The sequence below is a fragment of the Nerophis ophidion genome, linkage group LG21, assembly GCF_033978795.1.
Source record: "Nerophis ophidion isolate RoL-2023_Sa linkage group LG21, RoL_Noph_v1.0, whole genome shotgun sequence".
NCBI lineage: Eukaryota > Metazoa > Chordata > Actinopteri > Syngnathiformes > Syngnathidae > Nerophis > Nerophis ophidion.
Genome location: NC_084631.1, coordinates 1,750,253 through 1,775,043, shown reverse-complemented (window position 1 = coordinate 1,775,043; position 24,791 = coordinate 1,750,253). Strand labels below are relative to the sequence as shown.

General features: G+C 41.5%; 1 protein-coding gene across 1 annotated transcript; it reads right to left on the bottom strand.

Moving 5' to 3' along the window:
• Window positions 1-1,891: 1,891 nt before the first annotated feature.
• Window positions 1,892-22,222, bottom strand: cdca8 (cell division cycle associated 8). The gene is made up of 11 exons (XM_061881602.1): window positions 22,067-22,222; window positions 19,205-19,291; window positions 18,987-19,115; window positions 12,643-12,683; window positions 10,514-10,586; window positions 9,324-9,382; window positions 9,161-9,243; window positions 3,894-3,992; window positions 3,642-3,771; window positions 2,375-2,461; window positions 1,892-2,240 (listed from the first exon to the last, which is right to left on the bottom strand). Exons 2-11 carry the CDS (start codon window positions 19,287-19,289, stop codon window positions 2,205-2,207), a joined length of 822 nt encoding a protein of 273 aa, XP_061737586.1. The 5' UTR covers window positions 19,290-19,291; window positions 22,067-22,222; the 3' UTR covers window positions 1,892-2,204.
• Between the last annotated feature and the right edge of the window lie 2,569 nt (window positions 22,223-24,791).

The window sequence follows — 24,791 nt, the reverse complement described above, 5'->3', positions numbered from 1 at the left end:
TAGTGTGAGAGTCCAGTCCATAGTGGATCTAACATAAAAGTGAGACTCCAGTCTATAGTGGATCTAACATAATAGTGAGAGTCCAGTCCATAGTGGATCTAACATAATAGTGTGAGAGTCCAGTCCATTGTAGATCTAACATAATAGTGTGAGAGTCCAGTCCATAGTTGATCTAACATAAAATTGTGAGAGTCCAGTCCATAGTGGATCTAACATAATAGTGAGAGTCCAGTTAATAGTGGATCAAACATAATAGTGTGAGAGTCCAGTCCATAGTGGATCTAGCATAATAGTGAGTGTCTAGTCCATAGTGGATCTAACATAATAGTGTGAGAGTCCAGTCCATAGTGGATCTAGCATAATATTGTGATAGTCCAGTCCATAGTTGATCTAACATAAAATTGTGAGAGTCCAGTCCATAGTGGATCTAACATAATAGTGAGAGTCCAGTCCATAGTGGATCTAGCATAATAGTGTGAGAGTCCAGTCGATAGTGGATCTAGCATAATAGTGTGAGTCCAGTCCATAGTGGATCTAGCATAATAGTGTGTGAGTCCAGTCCATAGTGGATCTAACATAATAGTGAGAGTCCAGTCGATAGTGGATCTAGCATAATAGTGTGAGAGTCCAGTCCATAGTGGATCTAACATAATAGTGTGAGAGTCCAGTCCGTAGTGGACCTAAGATAATAGCGAGAGTCCAGTCCATAATGGACTGGACTCTGTATTAAATATAAATAAAAATATGCAAATATTTTGATGAAATTAAATGAAAAGAAAAAATATTTCAACAATACATTGTATTGTAATAATAGAGCTTCACAGCTTTTATTTTATTTACGGGGAAAATGTATTCGATTTGTGTAGAAGTCAGTCATCTTTAGCCATTTTGGGACAGGTTACCAACAAAAACAATGGTTGGAAGTATTAATGTTAACGTTTAATTTTCTTACACACATGGCTGTATTGTCTGGGCGTCCAATACCTCAAGTTGCAGTGCCTCATCCTGCACATCTCGGCGGGTGATTTATGGGCCGGCGTTGCTCCGTGACCTCAAAATCCGCCCCATCCATACCGCACCTGTCACTGCACCGCTACCCGCGTGCCGAGTGCAAACCGAGCCATCCGTGCAAAATGGCAATTTTCCACCCACCCAGGGAATAAGAAAAAGGATCCGACCCATTCACAGGCAAAACTGGATGGATCGGGGTATGTAGAGCAGGTGTGCAGGCTTTGCTAACAAGGGAGATGAACTGCATGCACTGCCGACCACAACATCTGTCGTTTGTGGGAATATGGAGGAGTTGTTTTTTTTTTGTAGCAGTTTGCACAGTGAGCGACAGCAGATGATGAAGTGCTTAATAGAGGTACAGATGGAAGGGGACAGGCTTTGTCTCGGTTTGGGGCAGAGTTGCGGTCCCGTGTCTTTTAGTAGCATATGACGCATTAGAATTTAGATGAAAGAGTTATAGTAGGCTCACCTATGGAGGCCCAAGGTGAGGCCTCGGCTGACCCACCCGGCTCTTTAAGGCGTAACGAGCGTCTAATTGGCAGTGTAATGTGCACCTGTAAGTCAGAGTGCAGCTTCCTCTGCCAGCAGCAGGACGGGCTGCCACTTTCCTGCCAAACAGCCATGTCACGCCATTCACCAACGTCCCTCTGTGCAAACAAAGTCATGAAAGGACAAGATAACTTCTGAACGTCAGCAAGAGTTGACTTATTTTTAAAGAAAGACTGTACAGACAAAAGCATGCCAACAGTAGTATTGTTATTCTCTTCCATAATTTAAAGATGGGAAAAACATTGACAGCAACTGCCCTGAAAAGAAAGCATGGTCAGCCACATCTAAATGCTGCCATCTAGTGGCCCTTTTCTGCGGAACAGCTGATACCTTCTTGCATGGACACAAGTTTTAATAAACACATTTTTTAAGTTGAATTTTTTTATCTTTTTTTATGTACATAAGTAAGAGAGCACATACAACCAACATCCAAAAGCAGCAGAAAAACACACAGTTTAAGATAATGAACCTTAAAATCCAATGCAGAACACAAAATCCTAAAATGGAATTAAAATGAGTTGATCACAAGCAGAGTGCCTCTATGGGTGAGGTTTAAAGAAAAGTGAAAGTCCTTATTTTGACAACATTTTCCAAAAAATTATAAAAATTTAAAAAAAGGTACTCAAATCAAGGAGCGATCTTGGTCAGTTGAATGCTTGACTCAGTGATGTGACTCGAGTCTGTGGGGAAAAGAGTGGAAGGGGTCAATTAAAATGAAACTCATGTTTACGTCTTCCTGTGCTTCAAATAAAACAAAAATCATGCTTCTTCTTTGCAAAGCTGATACTCTCAAGTGTTAGGGCATAAACCGTACCACCAAATGGCGAATGCTCTTCATGGCGCTTTCATCCAGCAAGGAAAGGTCCAGCGAGTCCATCTGACTCGCCAGCAGCGGCATCGTCTGAAACACCACATGACTGTGAATAACTATCTATTTTTTTTTAAAGGCCTACTGAAAGCCACTACTAGCGACCACGCAGTCTGATAGTTTATATATCAATGATGAAATATTAACATTGCAACACATGCCAATACGGCCGCTTTAGTTTACTAAATTGCAATTTTAAATTTCCTGCAGAGTTTCTTGTTGAAAACTCGGAATGATGATGCGAATGATTACGAGTGCGTGTGACGTCTCGGGTTGTAGCGGACATATTAGCCCAGCACCATCACACGGCTAAAAGTCGTCTCTTTTCATCGCATAATTACACAGTAATTTGGACATCTGCGTTGCTGAATCTTTTGCAATTTGTTCAATTAATAATGGAGACTATAAAAAAAGAATGCTGTTGGTGGAAAGCGGTGGATTGCAGCTGCCTTTAGCACCGAGACACAGCCGGTGATTCTTTGTTGTGAAGCTTTAACACAGAGCGGTCAAGCGAACATGTTTCTCTACGTCAACCAGCAGGTTTTTGGATGGGAAAATTGTGATATCAAGTCAGGTCTTACCGGAGACTTCAGTGGATTATGGGACCTCTGCCTGTAGCTGTCAAAATGGCATCTGTGATCTTGGCTCCTCCAGTGGCTTCTCTCTGAGACACTGGCGTTCACCGCAGCCATCCGACTTTCAGGTATGACTTTAGAATCTCACTAAAACACTATTAAAACAATAAGCAGATAAGGGATTTTCCAGAATTATCCTACTAAATGTGTCTAATTACATCTGAAACGCTACCACTGCTGCCGCCCGGAGCCGTCGCTTTTTCTTTTGGTGCCTCTCTCTAACTTTCCTCATCCACGAATCTTTCATCCTCGCTCAAATTAATGGGGAAATTGTCGCTTTCATGGTCCGAATAGCTCTTGCTGCTGGTGGCTATGATTGTAAACCATGTGAGGAGCCCTGCAACCCGTGACGTCACGTGCACATCGTCTGCTACTCCCGGTACAGGCAAGGCTTTTTTATTAGCGACCAAAAGTTGCGAACTTTATCGTCGATGTTCTCTACTAAATCCTTTCAGCAAAAATATGGCAATATCACAAAATGATCAAGAATGACACATAGAATGGACCTGCTATCCCCGTTTAAATAAGAAAATCTCATTTCAGTAGGCCTTTAAAACAACAATAGAGGGAGCACTTACCTCTCCGTTGCCGAGCGGGACGTTTATGACAACTTCCTGGCTGGGTGCCGCGATTGGCGAGCCGTTGACTGAAATGCTGTAGATTCTCTCCTTGTGGCGAGGGATTCTCACAGCGGGGGTCATAGGCAGCCTGAGGGGAAGAAAAGCACGAAATATGAGTGACCCAATATATTTAAAAGACCATTCAATGCAACTACAAGCTTAACTAACAGATCTAAACTGCTATCTCAAAAGTGGGGCTGTGGAGATTACCTTGGGTCAAAGCGTGGCGTGACAAGGGGAGTTGGGCCCATCAGATTTGATGCATCAAGCTGTGTCCTAATGGGGGTGACCAAGGCCAGCCTTGATGATCTAAATAAATAGACAGCACAAATCCAGCACACGCCATTTTGTTTTAGAGTTCCAATGAAAAAAGACCCCAACTGAATAATGTATAACTGGGGTTTCCAAACTTTTTCCAGTCTGACCCATTTTATACATTAAAAATGCAAACAACAATGTAGGTCTATGTATGCTAAGCTGTGAGTAACCACAACTTGACTATTTAGCTTGTTAGCTTTCTTTATCATAAACCAATGGGGTGTTATTGCATCAGGAACTAATTGATAGAACAGTAATTTTAATTATAAATGTGGATCCAAAATTGGAGCAGGAGACATCTGCGCAGGTGGACTGTACACCCTCTGAACAAGTCGTATACACACGAGAAGTAATGTTCCAAAGATCAACCAATAAAAAAACAATGCAAGGTTTGATTTGGAGGTGCACACAAAAACTCGGTTTGCAGGATCTGTTTGATTGATTGAATCTTTTATTAGTAGATTAAAGTTGGTACAAAATGCGGCTGCTAGACTTTTGACAAGAACAAGAAAGTTTGATCATATTACGCCTGTACTGTATATACCTTTATATACATATATACATACATATATACCTATACTGTATATACCTTTATATACATATATACATACATATATACCTATACTGTATATACCTTTATATACATATATACATACATATATACCTATACTGTATATACCTTTATATACATATATACATACATATATACCTGTACTGTATATACCTTTATATACATATATACATACATATATACCTGTACTGGCTCACCTGCACTGGCTTCCTGTGCACTTAAGATGTGACTTTAAGGTTTTACTACTTACGTATAAAATACTACACGGTCTAGCTCCATCCTATCTTGCCGATTGTATTGTACCATATGTCCCGGCAAGAAATCTGCCTTCAAAGGACTCCGGCTTATTAGTGATTCTTAAAGCCCAAAAAAAGTCTGCGGGCTATAGAGCGTTTTCCGTTCGGGCTCCAGTACTCTGGAATGCCCTCCCGGTAACAGTTCGGGATGCTACCTCAGTAGAAGCATTTAAGTCTCACCTTAAAACTCATTTGTATACTCTGGCTTTTAAATAGACCTCCTTTTTCTCCTATGTCCCTTCCTCCCTTGTGGAGGGGGTCTGGTCCGATGACCATTGATGAAGTACTGGCTGTCCAGAGTCAGGACCCAGGATGGACCGCTCGCCTGTGTATCGATTGGGGACATCTCTACGCTGCTGATCCGCCTCCACTTGGGATGGTTTCCTGTGGACGGGACTCTCGCTGCTGTCTTGGATCCGCTTTGAACTGAACTCTCGCGGCTGTGTTGGAGCCACTATGGATTGAACTTTAAAGTATCAAGTTAGACCCGCTCGACATCCATTGCTTTCGTTCCACTAGAAGTGTGTGGGGGGGGAGGGGGTGCCCACATTTGAGGTCCTCTCCAAGGTTTCTCATAGTCATCATTGTCACTGGCGTCCCACTAAATGTGAATTCTCCCTGCCCACTGGGTGTGAGTTTTCCTTGCCCTTATGTGGGTTCTTCCGAGGATGTCTTAGTCGTAATGCTTTGTAAAGTCCTTTGAGACATTTGTGATTTAGGGCTATATAAATAAACATTGATTGATTGATTGATTAATAGATTGCACAGTACAGTACATATTCCGTACAATTGACCACTAAATGGTAACACCCGAATAAGTTTTTCAACTTGTTTAAGTCGGGGTCCACATTAATCAATTCATGGTACAAATATATACTATCAGCATAATCATACTATATACATTGAATTATTTACATTATTTACAATCCGGTGGGGCTTCACGGTGGCAGAGGGGTTAGTGCGTCTGCCTCACAATACGAAGTTCCTGCAGTCCTGGGTTCAAATCCAGGCTCGGGATCTTTCTGTGTGGAGTTTGCATGTTCTCCCTGTGAATGCGTGGGTTCCCTCCGGGTACTCCGGCTTCCTCCCACCTCCAAAGACATGCACCTGGGGATAGGCCCCTCCCACTTCCAAAGACATGCACCTGGGGATAGGTTGATTGGCAACAATAAATGGTCCCTAGTGTGTGAATGTGAGTGTGAATGTTGTCTGTCTATCTGTGTTGGCCCTGCAATGAGGTGGCGACTTCCGCCCGATTGTAGCTGAGATAGGCGCCAGCGCCCCCCGCGACCCCAAAAGGGAATAAGCGGCAGAAAATGGATGGATGGACAATCTGGGGGGTGGGATGAGGAGCTTTGGTTGATATCAGTACTTCAGTCATCAACAATTGCATCAACAGAGAAATGGACATTGAAAACAATGTAGGTCTTACTTAGTAGGATATGTAGGAGGTGTTCTTTTAGTGACGTTTTGAAGGAGGATAGAGATGCACTTACTTTCACACCTGTTGGGAGTGCATTCCACATTGATGTGGCATAGAAGGAGAATGAGTTAAGACCTTTGTTGGATGGGAATCTGGGTTTAACGTGGTTTGTGGAGCTCCCCCTGGTGTTGTGGTTATGGCGGTCATTTACATTAAGGAAGTAGTTTGACATGTACTTCGGTATCAAGGAGGTGTAGCGGATTTTATAGACTAGGCTCAGTGCAAGTTGTTTTACTCTGTCCTCCACCCTGAGCCAGCCAACTTTGCAGAAGTGGGATGGAGTGAGGTGTGATCTGGGGTGGAGGGAAGTAGCTAGACACAGGAGCAGAATGCAGGGTTTTGGGACTGAATTCTAAACAGAAACCATTGAAAATATAATTTTTGGGCCTAAGAGCAGGGCTATTCAACTGGTGGCTCGGGGGCCAAATTCGGCCGGGGAATCAAACTATACCCTCACAAGTTTAGTGTAAAAGTTGGGAGACAAACATTTTTGCAACAATTTTCTTGTTGCAAAACATTAAATGTTTTGTATACCGTAAAAGCAGGTGAGCTTTGTTGGATTGCAAAAAAGAAAAACGTAGCAGCAAAGTTATTATTAACACACAAAAATAAGGTCTCTTCTAAAATGTTAAAACTTTGTCATTCATTTGTTTGTAGTGGCCCCGCCACATATCGCAACAGATACTTGGCGCTAGGGCTGGACGATATATCGATGTACTCGACATATCGTGGGTTTGTCTCTGTGCGATACAGAAAACGACTATCTCGTGATAGTCGAGTGTACGTTCTCACGCAGTTGCTTTTAGCTGCGGGCATTACACTACAGACTCTTCCCACTCTTTCTTGTGTCTCCTTCTCACAGACAGCAAGCGCACCTTCTCAAATACTGTCACATCATATGTCACATTCGTATATGCCCTCGCGGAGCCCAAAAGGTAGCAACATGGGTAACGTTAGCTGTGGTGTGCCAGTGGTAATACGAGAGAAAGAAGATGCCAATCTGGTAACAAATGAAGGAATAATTAATTCCCAAGAAAAACAGCAGGCGGTCCATCGTCTGGCTTCAAGTGGGAATATGTTAAACAGACTACAGTAATATGTCACGTGTGGGGCAAAAGTGTTGCTATAAAAAAGTAGCATTCCTGCTAATGTGTAGCATCATTTGAAAAGTCACCTGCTGGAGAATGAGGAGTGCTTGAAACTCTGCATGTCAACATCTCCGTTTTGTGCAACACTAACAAAATGCCGAGGCAACCATATCCACATCAACACCGTATGAAAAAAAAATAGTGAACATCATAAGGAGATCACGTCCGCAGTAGTAAGTATAGGGACGGCGTGGCGCAGTGGCCGTGCGCAACCCGAAGGTCCCTGGTTCAAATCCCACCTAGTACCAACCTCGTCACGCTCGTTGTGTCCTGAGCAAGACACTTCACCCTTGCTCCTGATGGGTGCTGGTTGGTGCCTTGCATGGCAGCTCCCTCCATCAGTGTGCGAATGTGTGTGTGTGAGTGGGTAAATGTGGAAGTAGTGTCAAAGCGCTTTGAGTACCTTGAAGGTAGAAAAGCGCTATACAAGTACAACCCATTTATCATTTATTTATTTATTTAACCCACCACATAGCGATTCAATTTCCTATTTTGCAGCTCATTTTTATTTGACAGTTATTGAAATATCTTGTGTGACATCATGCACAAAAGTGCACTTTATTTGTTTTAAACTATTGTAGTAGCGCTCTGTACAAAAAGTGCACTTTAATTTAGTGTTGTTTTGATGTCATCTTAGTGACATCATGCACAAAAGTGCACTCATAGCTATTTTTAAAATGTCTCTGACAATCTTGCACTTTCTGTGTTGAAATGACATGAATGTTTGTGCCACTGCTTAATAACTGTTTAATAAATAAAGTTTTGGTAAATTGACTTAATTGTTGTTTCCCTCTCTGCTTGAAAGTTTAAAATGAGCAAGTATGCAGTATGAAGAAGAATGTTTAAATGTAGACACACAGAATCATCATACTGCTGTGATTATATGCATCAAGTGTTCATTCAAGGCTAAGGCAAAATATTGAGATATTGATAAAAGTCCATATCGCCCAGCCCTACAGGTAACTGTTTTGATTTTGCACTTTAAGACTAAGAATAGCACTAAAACTAAGATGACTGCCAAAAAAAATGTGATGAAATCTGCTGAGATGAGTTTAAAGGAAAACTGTTCAAATAGTTAAGAATGTAAACATAAAATGGTCCGTAGTTCTGTAGTTTTATGAAAACGATGGTTTGACATGGAACAGATAATCATCCTTATTTTCTATTGGTAAAATCCATCCATCCATCCATTTCCTACCGCTTATTCCCTTTCGAGGTCGCGGGGGGCGCTGGCGCCTATCTCAGCTACAATCGGGCGGAAGGCAGGGTACACCCTGGACAAGTCGCCCCCTCATCGCAGGGCCAACACAGATAGACAGACAACATTCACACTCACATTCACACACACGGGCCAATTTAGTGTTGCCAATCAACCTATCCCCAGGTGCATAAATGTAAAATATATGGCACTTTAAAAATACCAACTGATGTCAGTTATATATATTTTGTTGAAAAGCCTGATTAGTCACCCTTTTAACAAGGTATAACTTGAAAGGATTGTGCATCTGTGAAATGAGCAACACAGGGACTCGTTCCTCCAAAAGTGGCACCTAAATCCCCTCAAATATTCTCCTGGGGGGTGTCTGTGTGGTCTCACTTTGCCAAAGTAGTTAAAACATTTTTTAAAAAGCAGAAAAAATTAAAAAGTTGAGGTGTCCTACCTTTTAATGGTGGTGTTCTGCTGGCAGATGGACACAGCCTTTGCTCGTTTTGACGTAGTTGGTGGTTTCCTTGTAGTTTTGCCCTGCATTGACGTGAAGGGGTTACACACACTGCACAGTGACGACTTGGACGTTTAGATTGTGCATAAAGTAAAACCTTTACCTTCCTCGAAGTCCTTGGGTTGTTTTCCTCGTCTTTAGCTGCACCCTTTTTCTTTTTAACTTTGGCTTAGAAACAAGAAAAAAAAACGTGTAATGAAATCCTTACTTTTTCTATAGAAAGCAGTATGCCACAACATGTCTTTTCAGAACACCTTAAAGGCCTACTGAAATGAGATGTTCTTATTTAAACGGGGATAGCAGGTCCATTCTATGTGTCATACTTCATCATTTCGCGATATTGCCACATATTTGCTGAAAGGATTTAGTAGAGAACATCCACGATAAAGTTTGCAACTTTTGGTCGCTAATAAAAAAGCCTTGCCTGTACCGGAAGTAGCAGATGTGCGCGTGACGTCACCGGTGTGAGGGCTCCTCACATCCGCACATTGTTTACAATCATAGCCACCAGCAGCTAGAGCGATTCGGACCATGAAAGTGACAATTTCCCCATTAATTTGAGCGAGGATGAAAGATTTGTGGATGAGGGTAGTGAGACTGAAGGACTAGAAAAAAATAATAATAATAAAAAAAGTTTTTAAAAAAAATTAAAAGGCGAGGACAGTGGGCCGACTTATTACCACAATTGTCTCACCAAAACCTGCCGGTTGACATGTGGTCGGGAACCATGTTCGCTTGACCGCTCTGTTCCGTAGTAAAGCTTCACCTTCGGGACTTTTAAAGAAGGAAACACCGGCTGTGTTTGTGTGGCTTAAGGCAGCCGCAATACACCGCTTCCCACCTACATCTTTCTACTTTGACGTCTCCATTATTAATTTAAATGTAAAAGATTCAGCAACACAGATGTCCAGAATACTGTGTAATTATGCGATTAAAGCAGACTACTTATAGCTTGGATCGGGCTGGAAAAAAATGTCAGCTACAACCCGAGACATCAAACGCATGCGTCATCATACCGCAACATTTCCAACAGGACACTTAGCGGGAAATTTAAAATTGCAATTTAGTAAACTAAAAAGGCCGCATTGGCATGTGTTGCAATGTTAATATTTCATCATTGATATATAAACTATCAGACTGTGTGGTCGCTAGTAGTGGCTTTCAGTAGGCCTTTAAAATCTGAGCCGAGGATGTCGGTGTGGTTTGTGCAGCCCTTTGAGACACTTGTGATTTAGGGCTATATAAATAAACATTGATTGATTGATTGAAAAAGACAAGCCAATGTGGTCATACATTTCCGGGCGGGGGTCTTGGCTGCATGGTCCTCGGCTACGACATTCTCCACAATGGCTGCCTCCGCTTCTCTCTGGGAACGAACAATAGAGATGAAAAATGAAAAAAGTTAAGAATATTAATTGTCACAACTGTGGACATAGTGTGTTGTTTAGGTGGGGTCTACATGTTAGCTTTAAGTTTCAGCAAGCATGTTTTTTTTTGTCTGTAATAAGGCCACGTGGCGCCACTGGCTTCCCTGATCGGGACCATACCAAACAGCGAGAAAAAGCTTACCATCAAGTGTTTGTTCCGCGCGTGTGTTTTTAATTTAATTTTAATTTTCCTGAGGGAACTCTACTGAAGAAATCAATTAAGTACTATCCATCTATCTCTTTAATTACAGTGGAACTTCACTTTAGGAACTAATTGATCTTGAACAGGGTTTGTAAATCAAGACGTTTGTAGAGTAAAGCAAATGTCTCTATAAGAAACAATGTAAATATAACTACCAGGTTCCAGACTCGACAAAAGTCTCTATATTAATGGAGGTTTGTACACTTTGAACCAAATATAAAGTGCTATACAGTACTGTATCTCCAACAAAGATGTGATGAATCAGTCTGTTTATTAACAAGCTGACCGTATTTGTAAGAAGGCCAATCAGAGGCTGTTTTTATTGAGGAAACTGAGGGTTTTTTAGGTTGATAAGACACTAATGAGCATGTTCTATTCATCTTGTATCGAGTCCATTTTAACACACAGTATTCTATCACTTCCTGGTTTGGTAACCTCAGTGTGGCCAATAAAAACAGACTAGGTGCTATAACCAAGGTGTGCCAAAAGACCATAGGCTCTACCTTGAAACCCCTGGCACCCTCTCTTCGTAGAGTTTAGACTCTTGCCCTCAGGATGTAAGTGCGCCCCTAGTAATAGAAAGGCCAAAAACAACCGGTACATAAGATCCTTTCTTCCCTCAGCTGTTGTTTTTATAAATGAGCTCCTTAAACAAGCTTAGCTGCTATGTAGTCACTTTAGTGGGATGCGATGTGTGATCACTTTTTATTGTATTACAAATGTTTTTTTGTTTTTAGCTCTATGATGTTTTGTATGTTGTATGTATTTTATGTATTTGTACCTGGTTTTTACTGCTGTACCTGGTTTTTACTGTTGTACCTGGTTTTTACTGTTGTACCTGGTTTTTAATGACTACCGCTGCAAGCCAAATCACCCCTCGGTGACAAAGATTTTCTAAGTCTAGATCTAAGCTAAAACAACAACAAGCTGAACTGTCTTGTATGCGCTGCTCTGCCAATAAGCGCACACACAGAAGTACCTTTAGTGCCCTCACAAACAATCAGAAATAACAAAAATCCTTAACTTTAACAACCACATTGCTACAATAACTCTAAAAACTAAAATCCACTTAAAATATATCAACATCGGCAAAGTTATATGATGAACTGCTCCTCACAAGAGTAGAGAAAGGAGCAGAGAGAGGTAAGGGGCAATGTGTGTGTGTGTGTGTGTGTGTGTGTGTGTGTGTGTGTGTGTGTGTGTGTGTGTGTGTGTGTGTGTTTTGGAAGAGGTGCTGCTGAACGAGAGGTCATCTTCTCCGCTGTGAAATAAGTCCGCTTTTGTTCATATTTTTATAGTAAAGTCTGTTCTCATCACAATTAAAAACATGCTGTGGTATGGAAGTGGCTTCCACAATCTCTTCAGAAGTGCTGCCAGCTGGACTCAGAATTAATGAACGAAGCATTTGTACATAGAGACATGGTTCGCACGCATAGGCATACTTGGCAGCTTCGTAAATCAAAAAGTTTTCAAATAGGAGGGTTTGTAAATCGAGGCTCCACTTTAGTGTTGATACATATTTTCTTTGGATTCATTTTTCTCCTGTTTTCAAGTAACAAGTTAAGAAAGTCCCTATATTCGTCGGTTAGTTTGACTTTACTTTCCTATGATGTTTGTTTTTTGAAAGGACTTTTTTGGTAGGTGTAAAGACTGCAAAGTAAGGCTTTTTTGAGTAAGGGATATAAAAAATACTGTTTGGGCCATGAGGGAAATATCTCCAACATGTGCTGCGCAAAAGTTGTAAACTATGAAGAGTAAATGATGATACGTGAAAGGATAGACGGTCATCTTACCTTTGCTTCGTCCACTGGCGGAGATTTGGCCTTCTCAGTCCCTGCACAGATTACATTTTTGTTTAAATTTGCTTAACCCCAATATTATCAGCAATCACAAGAAACATGTACAAAAAAGATGATTGGCGCTAACAAACAGGAGCGTCCGAGCACTCAAACACAGGAGTGATTCAAAAGAACAAACATTATACAATATGGAATCATCTCATTTGCATAATTGGCCTCTTGTTTTTTTGTGTTTTTTGTCTTTTGGTGCGGGCCCTTTAGGAACTGCGCAACAAGGAGTGGCACCTTCATGGCTCCTACGCTCATGTCATCGTGGTTTGTGCAGCCCTTCGAGGCCCCTGTGATAAACGGCTTTAAAATGGAAATTTGATTGATTGATGTACGATATCGGAGACTTATGTCTCCCTGGACGGATTCTTGCTCATCCACACGAATTGGACATTGGCCAGAGGCTGGTGGGCAGGATAGGACGTCTCTAGGTTGGTTTTTCTTGGATCCGTTCAGGTCGCTGAATGTTTTTTTTTCTTGCCTTACTTTTTAAAACAGCACTGCAATCACATCATTTCCCCATTGTGGGATAAATAAAGTCTATCCTATCCTACATTCCAACCTATTTGTTAGCATATAAATTACAGGTGCTGTTCATATTATTAGAATATCATGAAAAAGTTGATTTATTTCAGTAATTATATTCAGAAGGTGAAACTTACATATTATATCAATTCATTACACACATAGTGATATATTTGAAATATTTATTTCTTTAAATTTTGCTGATTAGTACAGACAATTACTAAAATTCCCAAATTCAGTGTCTCAGAAAATTAGAATATTAGTTACGACTAGTACCAAAAAATATTTTTTTGAAATGTGGGCCAACTGAAAAGTATGAACATGGAAAGTTTCAGCATGTACGGCAATCAATACTTAGTTGCAGCTCCTTTTGCCTGAATGTCTGCAGCAATACATGGAGTCCAGCAGTCTGTTGCACCCTCAGGTGTTATGAGAGCCCAGCTTGCTTTAATAGTGGCCTTCAGCTCTTCAGCATTGTTGGCTCTGGCATCTGGCATCTTCCGCTTCACAATACCACATAGCTTTTCTATGAGATTAAGGTCAGGGGAGTTTGCAGGCCAATCAAGAACAGGGATACCATGGTCCTTAAACCAGGTATTGGTAGATTTGGCACTGTGTGCAGGTGCCAAGTCATGTTGGAAAATGAAATCTTCACCTCCATAAAATTGGTCGGCAGCAGGCAGCATAAAGTGTTGTAAAACTTCCTGCTAGACTGCTGCATTGACCCTAGACCTCAGGAAACCCAGTGCACCAACACCAGCAGATGACATGGCACCCCAGACCATTACCCATTGTGGAAATTTGACACTGGACTTCAGGCAACGTGGATTCTGTGCCTCTCCTGTCTTCCTCCAGACTCTGTGATCTTGATTTCCAAAGGAGATACAAAATTTACTTTCATCTGAAAACATAACTTTGGACCACTCAGAAGCAGTCCAGTCCTTTTTGTCTTGAGCCCAGGCGAGACGCTTTTGACGTTGTCTCTTATTCAAATGTGGCTTTACACAAGGAATGAGACAGCTGAAGCCCATATCTTGCATACGTCGGTGCATGAAGGTTCTCTAAGCACTGACTCCAGCTGCAGTCCACTCTTTGTGGATCACCCCCACATTTTTGAATCGGTTTTGTTTGACAATCCTCTCCAGGGCGCGGTTATCCCTCTTGCTTGTACACTTTTTTCTATCACATCTTTGTCTTCCCTTGGCCTCTCTATTAATGTGCTTGGACACAGAGCTCTGGGAACATCCAACCTCTTTGGCAATGACCTTTTGTGTCTTGCCCTCCTTCTTTAAAGTATCAATGGTCATCTTTTGGACAGTTGTCAAGTCAGCAGTCTTCCCCATGATTGTGTGTTGTACAGAATCAAAACCAGAGACCATTTAAAGGCTTTTCCAGGTGTTTTGAGTTAGTTAGCTAATTAGAGTGTGGCACCAGGTGTCTTCAATATCTGACCTTTTCACCATATTCTAATTTTCTGAGATGTTGAATTTAGGGTTTTCATTGGTTGTCAGCTATAATCATCTCCTTTTTGGCAAAAAACACTTGAAATGTATCAGTCTGTTTGGAATGAATGTATACATTCGACAAGTTTGACTTTCTAAATGGAATTAATTAAATCAACTTTATCATGATATTCTAATAATATGACCAGCACCTGTATAATGGAACCATATAAACACTGGTTACAGGGTTTTTTCTTTTGACATATGCAGTAACATATTGCATCATTTGTTTTTTTCTGCTCTGTTACGCTATTTCATTATTCTCTCACTGGACTCTTATTTATCTACTTGCTAATTTCCTGTTGTCTGCAGTTCAAGTGTGTTGACTATACAGAGTAACAATGCCATCTAAAGGATGGTTTTGTAACTACACCTTAGAGTTAAAAGGGGAACTGCACTTTTGGAGGGGAATTTTGCCAATCGTTCACAATCATTATGAGAGACAAAAACACACGTCTTATTTTTTGGGATTTTAAAGATAATTTTTAAAAAAGATGCGGCTAATGGGAGACACTTTTGTAGCCTTCAAAGCCCTCGAAAACAACTTCAAAACCCCCTCAGCAACGCTTTATATACACACTGCTACTATATATAATGTAGTACCACACACCTTCATAACTAAATGTATTATGTAAAATATTTACCCTATTTTTCAAATGCAGCTGGGATAGGCGACCCCGAGATGGACAAGCGATAGAAAAATGAATGGATGGATGGATGATCATTTCCGGGATTTATTTCTTCCACGCATTGATTCTGTTTCCATAGCAGCGCACACCTGACTTCTGTCAACAATGTATGTTCCGACTGTAATCAAACACGCATGTGTATTTTAATCATAGTACACTTGGCATCAGACAACAAAGACGACTATTTTTACACAAATGAGGATTAACAAGCTTATCTTTTTGAAGCTAAATATACAGAGGATCAAAAAACGAAAAAGACGGTGAAATGTTGGAGCAGACGGAAGCGGAATAGTTTGGAGACAAACTAATTTAACATTAATGGAATGATTACCCAAAATCAACCGGAAATATCCCGGGCCAGCTGGACCAGACGAACGAAAGTCCGTCGAGTGAGTCACACTTTATATTGTAAATGATACACGCTTCACGTCATGCGTGTTATTACAACTACAGTACATATGCTCTCTCGCTAGCTCAGCTGTGTACAAACAAAATATGAAATGTGGGCTAATACTTTGCAGATACTGGAATATGTTCATGTTTTTCAGTCAGTACAGCTTGGTGTTCTATTGCAGTGCATTGTGCATTACAAACTCAAATGCGTTTCGTGCTGACGTAGAAGCTAGCTTAATACTCGCCGTAGTTAACTTTTACGGCTCTTACAATAGCACGCCGATGTGTTACTACGATAGAAAAAGAGTTCTGTGTTCGCTCTTGCAATAACAATGTTGCTACAGTTTGGTTATTATAGAGATTACGGATGTATTGTTGGCGGTTTTTGAATGTATTTTTTAAAATAATTTAGAGGTAGAATTGATTGCTCCCATTAGCCACCTGGAAGGAGACGGTTTTACATGTTAGAATGCAAAAGAAGAAAAACCGTTTGTCCCTCACAATGATTATTAAAGATCAAAACAAAATTCTAAAAAAAAAAAAAGTGCAGTTCCCCTTTAAGCTGCAATGTGAAAGTGAGGGTAGCGACAATTTTGGGGCGGCATAGCTCGGTTGGTAGAGTGGCCGTGTCAGCAACTTGAGGGTTGCAGGTTCGATTCCCGCTTGTACCATCCCAGTTACTGCCGTTGTGTCCTTGGGCAAGACACTTTAGACAATCAGTGCACAACAGAACAAATATCCCGACGGCATCCACATCATAGCGGGGGACTTTAATCATGTCGACCTGAAAAAAGTGCTCCCCAAACTGTGCTACGAGGGGAGCTAACACACTGGACAAAGTCTATTCCAACATAAAAAAAGGATATAGAGCCAAACAACTTCCCCAATTAGGCAAGTCTGACCACATATCCCTGCTCCTTTTGCCAGCTTACACACCAATAAGAAAAAGTGCTCCTATCACAACCAAAACGGTCAAAACATGGCCGGAGGGAGCCATGGAACAGTTGCAGGACTGCTTTGATACAACAGACTGGTCAGTTTTTGAAAACCCAGACTTGGAGCAGTACACAGAAGCAGTCCTGGGGTACATCAAACACTGCATAGACACTGTCACAGTGGACAAGCGCATCCGAGTCTACCCCAACAGGAAGCCCTGGATGACAAAAACAGTCCAGGGCTTACTCAAAGAGAGAGACAGTGCCTTCAAAGCGCAGGACCTGGCACTCTACAGTACTGCCAGAGCCAATCTGAGAGATGCATCAGAGAGGCAAAAGCCGAACACAGGAGGAAATTGGAAGCCCACCTGCAGAGCAACAACACCAAGGAGGTATGGAAAGGAATAAAAGACATGACCAACTTCAGACCCAGTAACCCTTCGGCTGACGGCGACGCCTCTCGAGCGGGGGAGTTAAACAGCTTCTTCGCCCGATTTGAGAGAAAAACACCTGCAGCCGTCACAACACTCCCACCCAACACCCACAGCAGCTGCACCCTTATACTGGAGGAGCATGAGGTGAGACGCACGCTGAAGGCAGTGAACCCGAGGAAGGCTACGGGCCCAGATAGAGTCCCGGGACAGGTACTAAGAGACTGTGCAGACCAGCTGGCCGGAGTATTTACGAAGATCTTCACCCAGTCCCTCTCCCAGGCCGTCATCCCATCATGCCTGAAGACCTCCACAATAATCCCGGTGCCGAAGAAGAACTCTGTCAGATGTCTGAATGACTACCGTCCAGTTGCACTTACACCTATAGCTATGAAGTGCTTCGAGAAGCTGGTACGGACCCATATCATCTCAGTCCTCCCTCCCGAGCTCGACCCACACCAGTTTGCCTACAGAGCCAACAGGTCCACAGAGGACGCCATCGCCACAGCCCTACACTCCTCCCTGGGTCACCTGGAGACGGGGGGAAGCTACGTGCGGCTGCTTTTTGTGGATTATAGCTCGGCATTTAACACCATTATTCCTGATAGACTGGTGTCCAAACTGTCAGACCTGGGTCTCTTGAACTCCATCTGCATGTGGATTAAGGACTTCTTATCCAACCGCCCCCAGAGGGTGCAGTTGGGTCGCCACATGTCATCAAGCCTGCACCTCAGTACCGGCTCTCCACAAGGCTGCGTGCTGAGCCCCCTTCTCTACTCCATCTACACATACGACTGCACACCTGCCCACTCCAGCAACTCCATCATCAAATTTGCGGATGACACCACCGTAGTGGTGCTCATCTCGGAGGGAGACGAGGCTGCATATCGGGATGAGGTGGAGAAGCTGTCGGATTGGTGCAAAGTCAACAACCTGGCCCTGAACACCTCCAAGACCAAGGAGCTGGTCATAGACTTCAGGAGGAAAAAAACGGACATCCTGCCCCTGATCATCAGTGGTGACTGTGTGGAGAGGGTCTCCGACTTCCGCTCCCTGGGAGTCCACCTGGCCGACGACCTATCCTGGAGCACCAACACCACGGCTACCATCAAGAAGGCACACCAGAGACTGCACTTCCTGAGAATACTCAGGAACAACCACCTCTCACAGGAACTGCTGGTGTCCTTCTACCGGTGCTCCATTGAGAGCATCCTGACCTACTGCATCTGCGTGTGGTTCAGCAGCTGCACAGCCGCAGAGAGAACGGCGCTCCAGAGAAGTTAATCGGATGCCCCCCCCCCACTATGTAAGGCGCTTTGAGTCACTTGAGAAAAGCGCTATATAAATATAATTCACTTCACTTTTTTTTTTTTTTTTTTAAATAGCGCCAAGTATCTTTTGCGATATGTGGCGGGGCCACTACAAATAAATGAATTACAAAGTTTTAACATTTTGGGAGAGACCTTATTTTTGTGTTTTAATAATAATTTTGCTGCTACGTTTTTCTTTTTTGCGATCCAACAAAGATCACTTAATTTTACAGAATACAAAACAGCCACGTAAAATGCATTCACTGGCAGCATGGTTGTTGAAACACTTCCAAACTTGTGGCCAAGATTGTCTTGGAAAATATTACAACCAAGTTTATGTAATTGCAGTACTTTTTTAATTAGCAGCATTAACCCATTGCAAGCGTTTTATAGTGTTTGTGTGTTTTTGGTTTCCTAATCAGCGTCTGGAACGCTCGGACGCTGCCTCAATTGGGTACAATTTAGAGAACAGCATGCAAACATGAAGTGTTAAAAACATACTTACTGAAAATTTCCAACCAATTCATTTGCCTGACAGCCTTTGGGAGATTGATGATGGTCATATTGTAGTGGTTGTCAATATCTTTCAGCAGCTGCTTCTCCTTCTCCTGCATTTGATCAAGTATTGTCTTGACTGGGAAAACAATGGCAAGTATGTCAGGGTATCGTAGTAAAACACAAAAGGACTTTAAAAATTGTGGTGGATGACCGTGACATATTTACCCTCGCTGTCAAAATCCTCCAGAAATACTTCGAGTTTGGCATTCTTGACATTGTTTTGCCTGCGGTTTTTTTTTGAGGGAGCCATAACTGAATATAGGAAAAAACAGCAACATCATTATGAGTACAACAAACCTTTTTTTCCGTGTAGTCGCGGAACTGAAATTTTCAAGAACATTGATTTGACGAATTCAGGGCAATCAGTTTTATTTCTCATAAACCAAACTCAACTTCCGTTTTATGGGATTTAGAAAAAATAAATTGCTTTATTTAAGAGTTATGCTTAACTAGGTTTTCTAATTTAAATGAACTACCAGCCTTGCCATCTGCATTTTAAAACATTCAATATTACTGTACAGCCCTTACCGTGTTGACCAGTTTGACGCGTGTAAATGATAGAATGTCCAGTACTGTAGAACTGTGATTGGATATGACAATGCGTTTATTTTTAAGCTATCAAATTAAATCAAATTTATGCTATAACAGAAACGGTATGCTGACCTTTTAATATCTGTAACATCGCAAAAATGTGTTCCATTTTGTCCACTAACGACACCAAAGATCATTATCCATGCGTTCGTTACGTCTCGATTTCAGGTCTCCCTATGTCTCACATTAAAAGATTACAGTTGGTACAAAATGCGGCTGCTAGACTTTTGACAAGAACAAGAAAGTTTGATCATTTTACGTCTGTACTGGCTCACCTGCACTGGCTTCCTGTGTGACTTTAAAGTGTTACTACGTACGTATAAAATACTACACGGTCTAGCTCCATCCTATCTTGCTGATTGTATTGTACCATATGTCCCGGCAAGAGATCTGCATTCAAAGAACTCCGGCTTATTAGCGATTCCCACTAAATGGTAACACCCTAATAAGTTTTTCAACTTGTTAAAGCCGAGGTCCATGTTAATCAATTCATGGTACGTGTTAAAGTGTTAAAAACAACGTTGAAAATATAAAACGTTCTCATGTATTTTAATCTATCTATCCGTTTTCTACCCCACCATTTCAAGAAGTTGCATTAAGAAGTATTTTATTTATTATTGGTTAGCTTCAGAATAACAATGTTATTGAAAATAATAAGAGACTTATTGTAATCTAAACATGTTGGTCTTACTTACAAATGCATGCATTTAGTTTTATTCAGTGTTAAAATATGATATGGCTCTCACAGAAATACATTTTAAAATATTTGGCTTTCATGACTCTCTCCGCCAAAAAGGTTCCCGACCGCTGCTCTAGCCTTTAAATAGACCCCCTTTTAGACTAGTTGGACTGACGTTTCTTTTTTGCTCACAGGTTCAGTAGGCAACGGATGAAGCGCTGGCTGTCCAAAGTCGGGGTTCGGGGTGGACCGCTAGTCTGTGCATCGGTTGGGGGCGTCTCTGCGCTGCTGACCTGTCTCCACTCGGGATGGTCTCCTGCTGGCCCCACTATGGACTAGACTCTCACTATTATGTTAGATCCACTATGGACTGGACTCTCACTATTATGTTGGATCCACCATGGACTGGACTCTCACTATTATGTTGGATCCACTATGGACTAGACTATCACACTATTATGTTGGATCCACTATGGACTGGACTCTCAAACTATTATGTTAGATCCACTATGGACTCGACTCTCACTATTATGTTAGATCCACTATGGACTAGACTATCACTATTATGTTAGATCCACTATGGACTGGACTCTCACACTATTATATAAGATCCACTATGGACTGGACTCTCACACTATTATATAAGATCCAGTACGGACTGGACTCTCACACTATTATGTTAGATCCACTATTGACTGGACTCACACTATTATGTTAGATCCACTATGGACTGGACTCACACTATTATGTTAGATCCACTATGGACTGGACTCACACTATTATGTTAGATCCACTATGGACTGGACTCTCACACTATTATGTTACATCCACTATGGACTGGACTCTCCCTATTATGTTAGATCCACTATGGACTGGATTCTCCCTATTATGTTAGATCCACTATGGACTGGACTCTCACAATATTATGCTAGATCCACTATGGACTGGACTCTCACACTATTATGTTAGATCCACTATGGACTGGACTCTCACACTATTATGTTAGATCCACTATGGACTGGACTCTCACAATATTATGTTAGATCCACTATGGACTGGACTCTCACACTATTATGTTAGATCCACTATGGACTGGACTCTCACAATATTATGTTAGATCCACTATGGACTGGACTGTCACAATATTATGTTAGATCCACTATGGACTGGACTCTCACACTATTATGTTAAATCCACTATGGACTGGACTCTCACAATATTATGTTAGATCCACTATGGACTGGACTCTCACTATTATGTTAGATCCACTATGGACTGGACTCTCACAATATTATGCTAGATCCACTCGACTTCCATTGCACCGGTAGCCTTAAGGGGGGGTCCCCACAACTGCGGTCCTCTCCAAGGTTTCTCATAATCCCATTGGGTTGAGTTTTTCCTTGCCCTGATGCAGGATCTGAACCGAGGATGTCATCGTGGCTTGTGCAGCCCTTTGAGACACTCACATTGATTGATGGATTGATTCTTATAGCCTGAATTGAAAGAGTTAAACTATTATGGAATCTTTTTCGAACTTTATCTCGGACAAAAAGTGAAGTTATTGTACAAATACAAACTTTACAGCACGCTGGGCAAGACTGGAGTTAAAAGTGCCCGTACTAGCTAACATGCTACAACGCTTAACGACATGTTAGCCGTACAGCAGGACGAAGCCATTTTAAGTTTGGAAAAGCGCATTCTATAGCGAGTCTATAGCTACTTTGATACTTTATATACACGTGTTGACCATGTATTACCTGCTGTTTGGCCTTTCTTCGAATGCAACTCTTGTCGAGTTGTCGTCGCCTCCTTCTTCTTTGGATTGATGTAGTCGTCGACGATTTTTTTCAAAAAGCCTTTTCAAACCTCCGCGCAAATATCTTCTCCAAATCAGCCAATCACCTCGCGTCTTACTTCTGCGTCACTTCCTACTCCGCTGGACCAATAGGAGTGTTCAACGTCACATGTTTATATGACGTGTACGAAAATTGGTTTCAAGTAAAAGGGAAATAGTGGAAAGTAAGTTAGCGAAAGGCAAGATTAGGTTAGCAGTGGGAGATATTTTAGGATTGCATTCAAGACACATAGGTTATATAAAGCATTAGATACATATTTAAAAAAAAACACTGGGTTAAATAAAAGAACATGGAGTAGGGCAGTGGTTCTCAAATGGGGGTACTTGAAGGTATGCCAAGGGGTACGTGACATTTTTTTTTAAATGTTCTAAAAATGGCAACAATTAAAAAATCCTTTATAAGTATATTTATTGAATAATACTTCAACATAATATGAATGTAAGTTCATAAACTGTGAAAAAAAATGCAACAATGCAATATTCAGTGTTGACAGCTGGATTTTTTTGTGGACATGTTCCATAAATATTGATGTTAAAGATTTATTTTGTTGTGAAGAAATGTTTAGAAGTAAGTTGATGAATCCAGATGGATCTCTATTACAATCCCCAAAGAGGGCACTTTAAGTTGATGATTACTTCTATGTGTAGAACTCTTTATTTATAATTGAATCACTTGTTTACTTTTCAACAAGTTTTTAGTTATTTTTCTATCTTTTTTTCCAAATAGTTCAAGAAAGACCACTACAAATGAGCAATATTTTGCACTGTTATACAATTTAATAAATCAGAAACTGATGGATGGATGGATGGATGGATGGATGGATGGATGGATGGATGGATGGATGGATGATAGATAGATAGATAGATAGATAGATAGATAGATAGATAGATAGATAGATAGATAGATAGATAGATAGATAGATAGATAGATGGATAGATTACAGGGAGACAGAACAGGATCGCTGACGGGTCTGCCAACTTCCGGCGCCCCTTACAAAAAAGGTGAGATACAGGTAAATAAAATAAAATAAAATAATCGATCTAAGCCTGAGGCCAAGGGAAAAAAACAACAACAACTCATAGCCATAGTACACATCCCTCTTACATTTGTGTAAGAGGGAAACATCAAAGAAAAGGAAGGACATGAAAGACATTAAAGCAGGGGTCCACCTTCATCAATTCATGGTACAAATATATACTATCAGCATAATACAGTCATCACATAAGTTAGTCATCATAGTACATACATTGAATTATTTACATTATTTACAATCCGGGGGGTGGGATGAGGAGCTTTGGTTGATATCAGTACTTCAGTCATCAACAATTGCATCAACAGAGAAATGTGGACATTGAAACAGTGTAGGTGTGACTTAGTAGGATATGTACAGCCAGCAGAGAACATAGTGAGTTCACATAGCATAAGAGCAAGTAAATAGATAAGAAATACATTTGATTATTTACACTAGGTTATTTATAATCCGGGGAGGTGGGATGTGAATGGAGGAGGGTGTTAGTATAGGGTTGAAGTTGCCTGGAGGTGTTCTTTTAGAGCGGTTTTGAAGGAATATAGAGATGCACTTACTTTCACACCTGTTGGGAGTGCATTCCACATTGATGTGGCATAGAAAGAGAATGAGTTAAGACCTTTGTTAGATCGGATTCTGGGTTTAACGTGGTTTGTGGAGCTCCCCCTGGAAGTAGTTTGACATGTACTTCGGTATCAGGGAGGTGTAGTGTATTTTATAGACTAGGCTCAGTGCAAGTTGTTTTACTCTGTCCTCCACCCTGAGCTTTGGGTTAGGGTTAGGGTTAACCCTAAACCCTGAGCCAACCCACTTTGGAGAAGTGGGGTGGAGGGAGGTAGCTCGACCCAGGAGCAGAATGCAGGGTTTTGGGACTGAATTCTAAACAGAAACCATTGAAAATATTATTTTTGGGCCTAAGAGCAGGGCTATTCAACTGGCGGCCCGGGGGCCAAATTTGGCCGGGGAAACAAACTATACCCTCACGAGTTTAGTTTAAAAGTTAGGAGACAAACATTTTTGCTACAATTTTCTTGTTGCAAAAAATTTAATCTTTTGTATACTGTAAAAGCAAGTAATTTCTTTAAGGAAGTAGTTTGACATGTACTTCGGTATCAGGGAGGTGTAGCAGATTTTATAGACTAGGCTCAGTGCAAGTTGTTTTACTCTGTCCTCCACCCTGAGCCAGCCCACTTTGGAGAAGTGGGTTGGAGTGAGGTGTGATCTGGGGTGGAGGTCTAAAAGTAACCGGACTAGCTTATTCTGGGATGTTTGGAGTCTAGATTTGTCCGTCCAGTCCGCACGGTTGAGCGAGGATATGTCCAAGAAGACTGAGGTGTCCAATACCTGCTCTTTCAGCCAAGACACTGTGAAGCTTGTCCGTCCCGGTGCTCAGTGCCAGGTCCGCAGCCCAGTCTCTCCACACTGACTCTGGTGTAGCAGAGTAAAATACAGCACTATGATGACATAGTGCTGTATTTTACTTCTTTATCTTTTTTTTTCCAACCAAAAATGCTTTACTCTGATTAGGGCAGGGGTAAGGAACCTATGGTTCTAGAGCCAGATGTGGCTCTTTTGATGACTGCATCTGGCTCTCGGATA

What these genes read in the sequence shown, in the direction of transcription:
- cdca8 (XM_061881602.1), bottom strand. Translation starts at nt 19,289, where the DNA reads ATGGCTCCCTCAAAAAAAAACCGCAGGCAAAACAATGTCAAGAATGCC. An exon ending in GGAGGATTTTGACAGCGAGG is followed by an intron (nt 19,116 to 19,204) that starts GTAAATATGTCA and finishes TTGTTTTCCCAG; the next exon opens with TCAAGACAATACTTGATCAA. An exon ending in CAAGACCCCCGCCCGGAAAT is followed by an intron (nt 9,383 to 10,513) that starts GTATGACCACAT and finishes TCTAAGCCAAAG; the next exon opens with TTAAAAAGAAAAAGGGTGCA.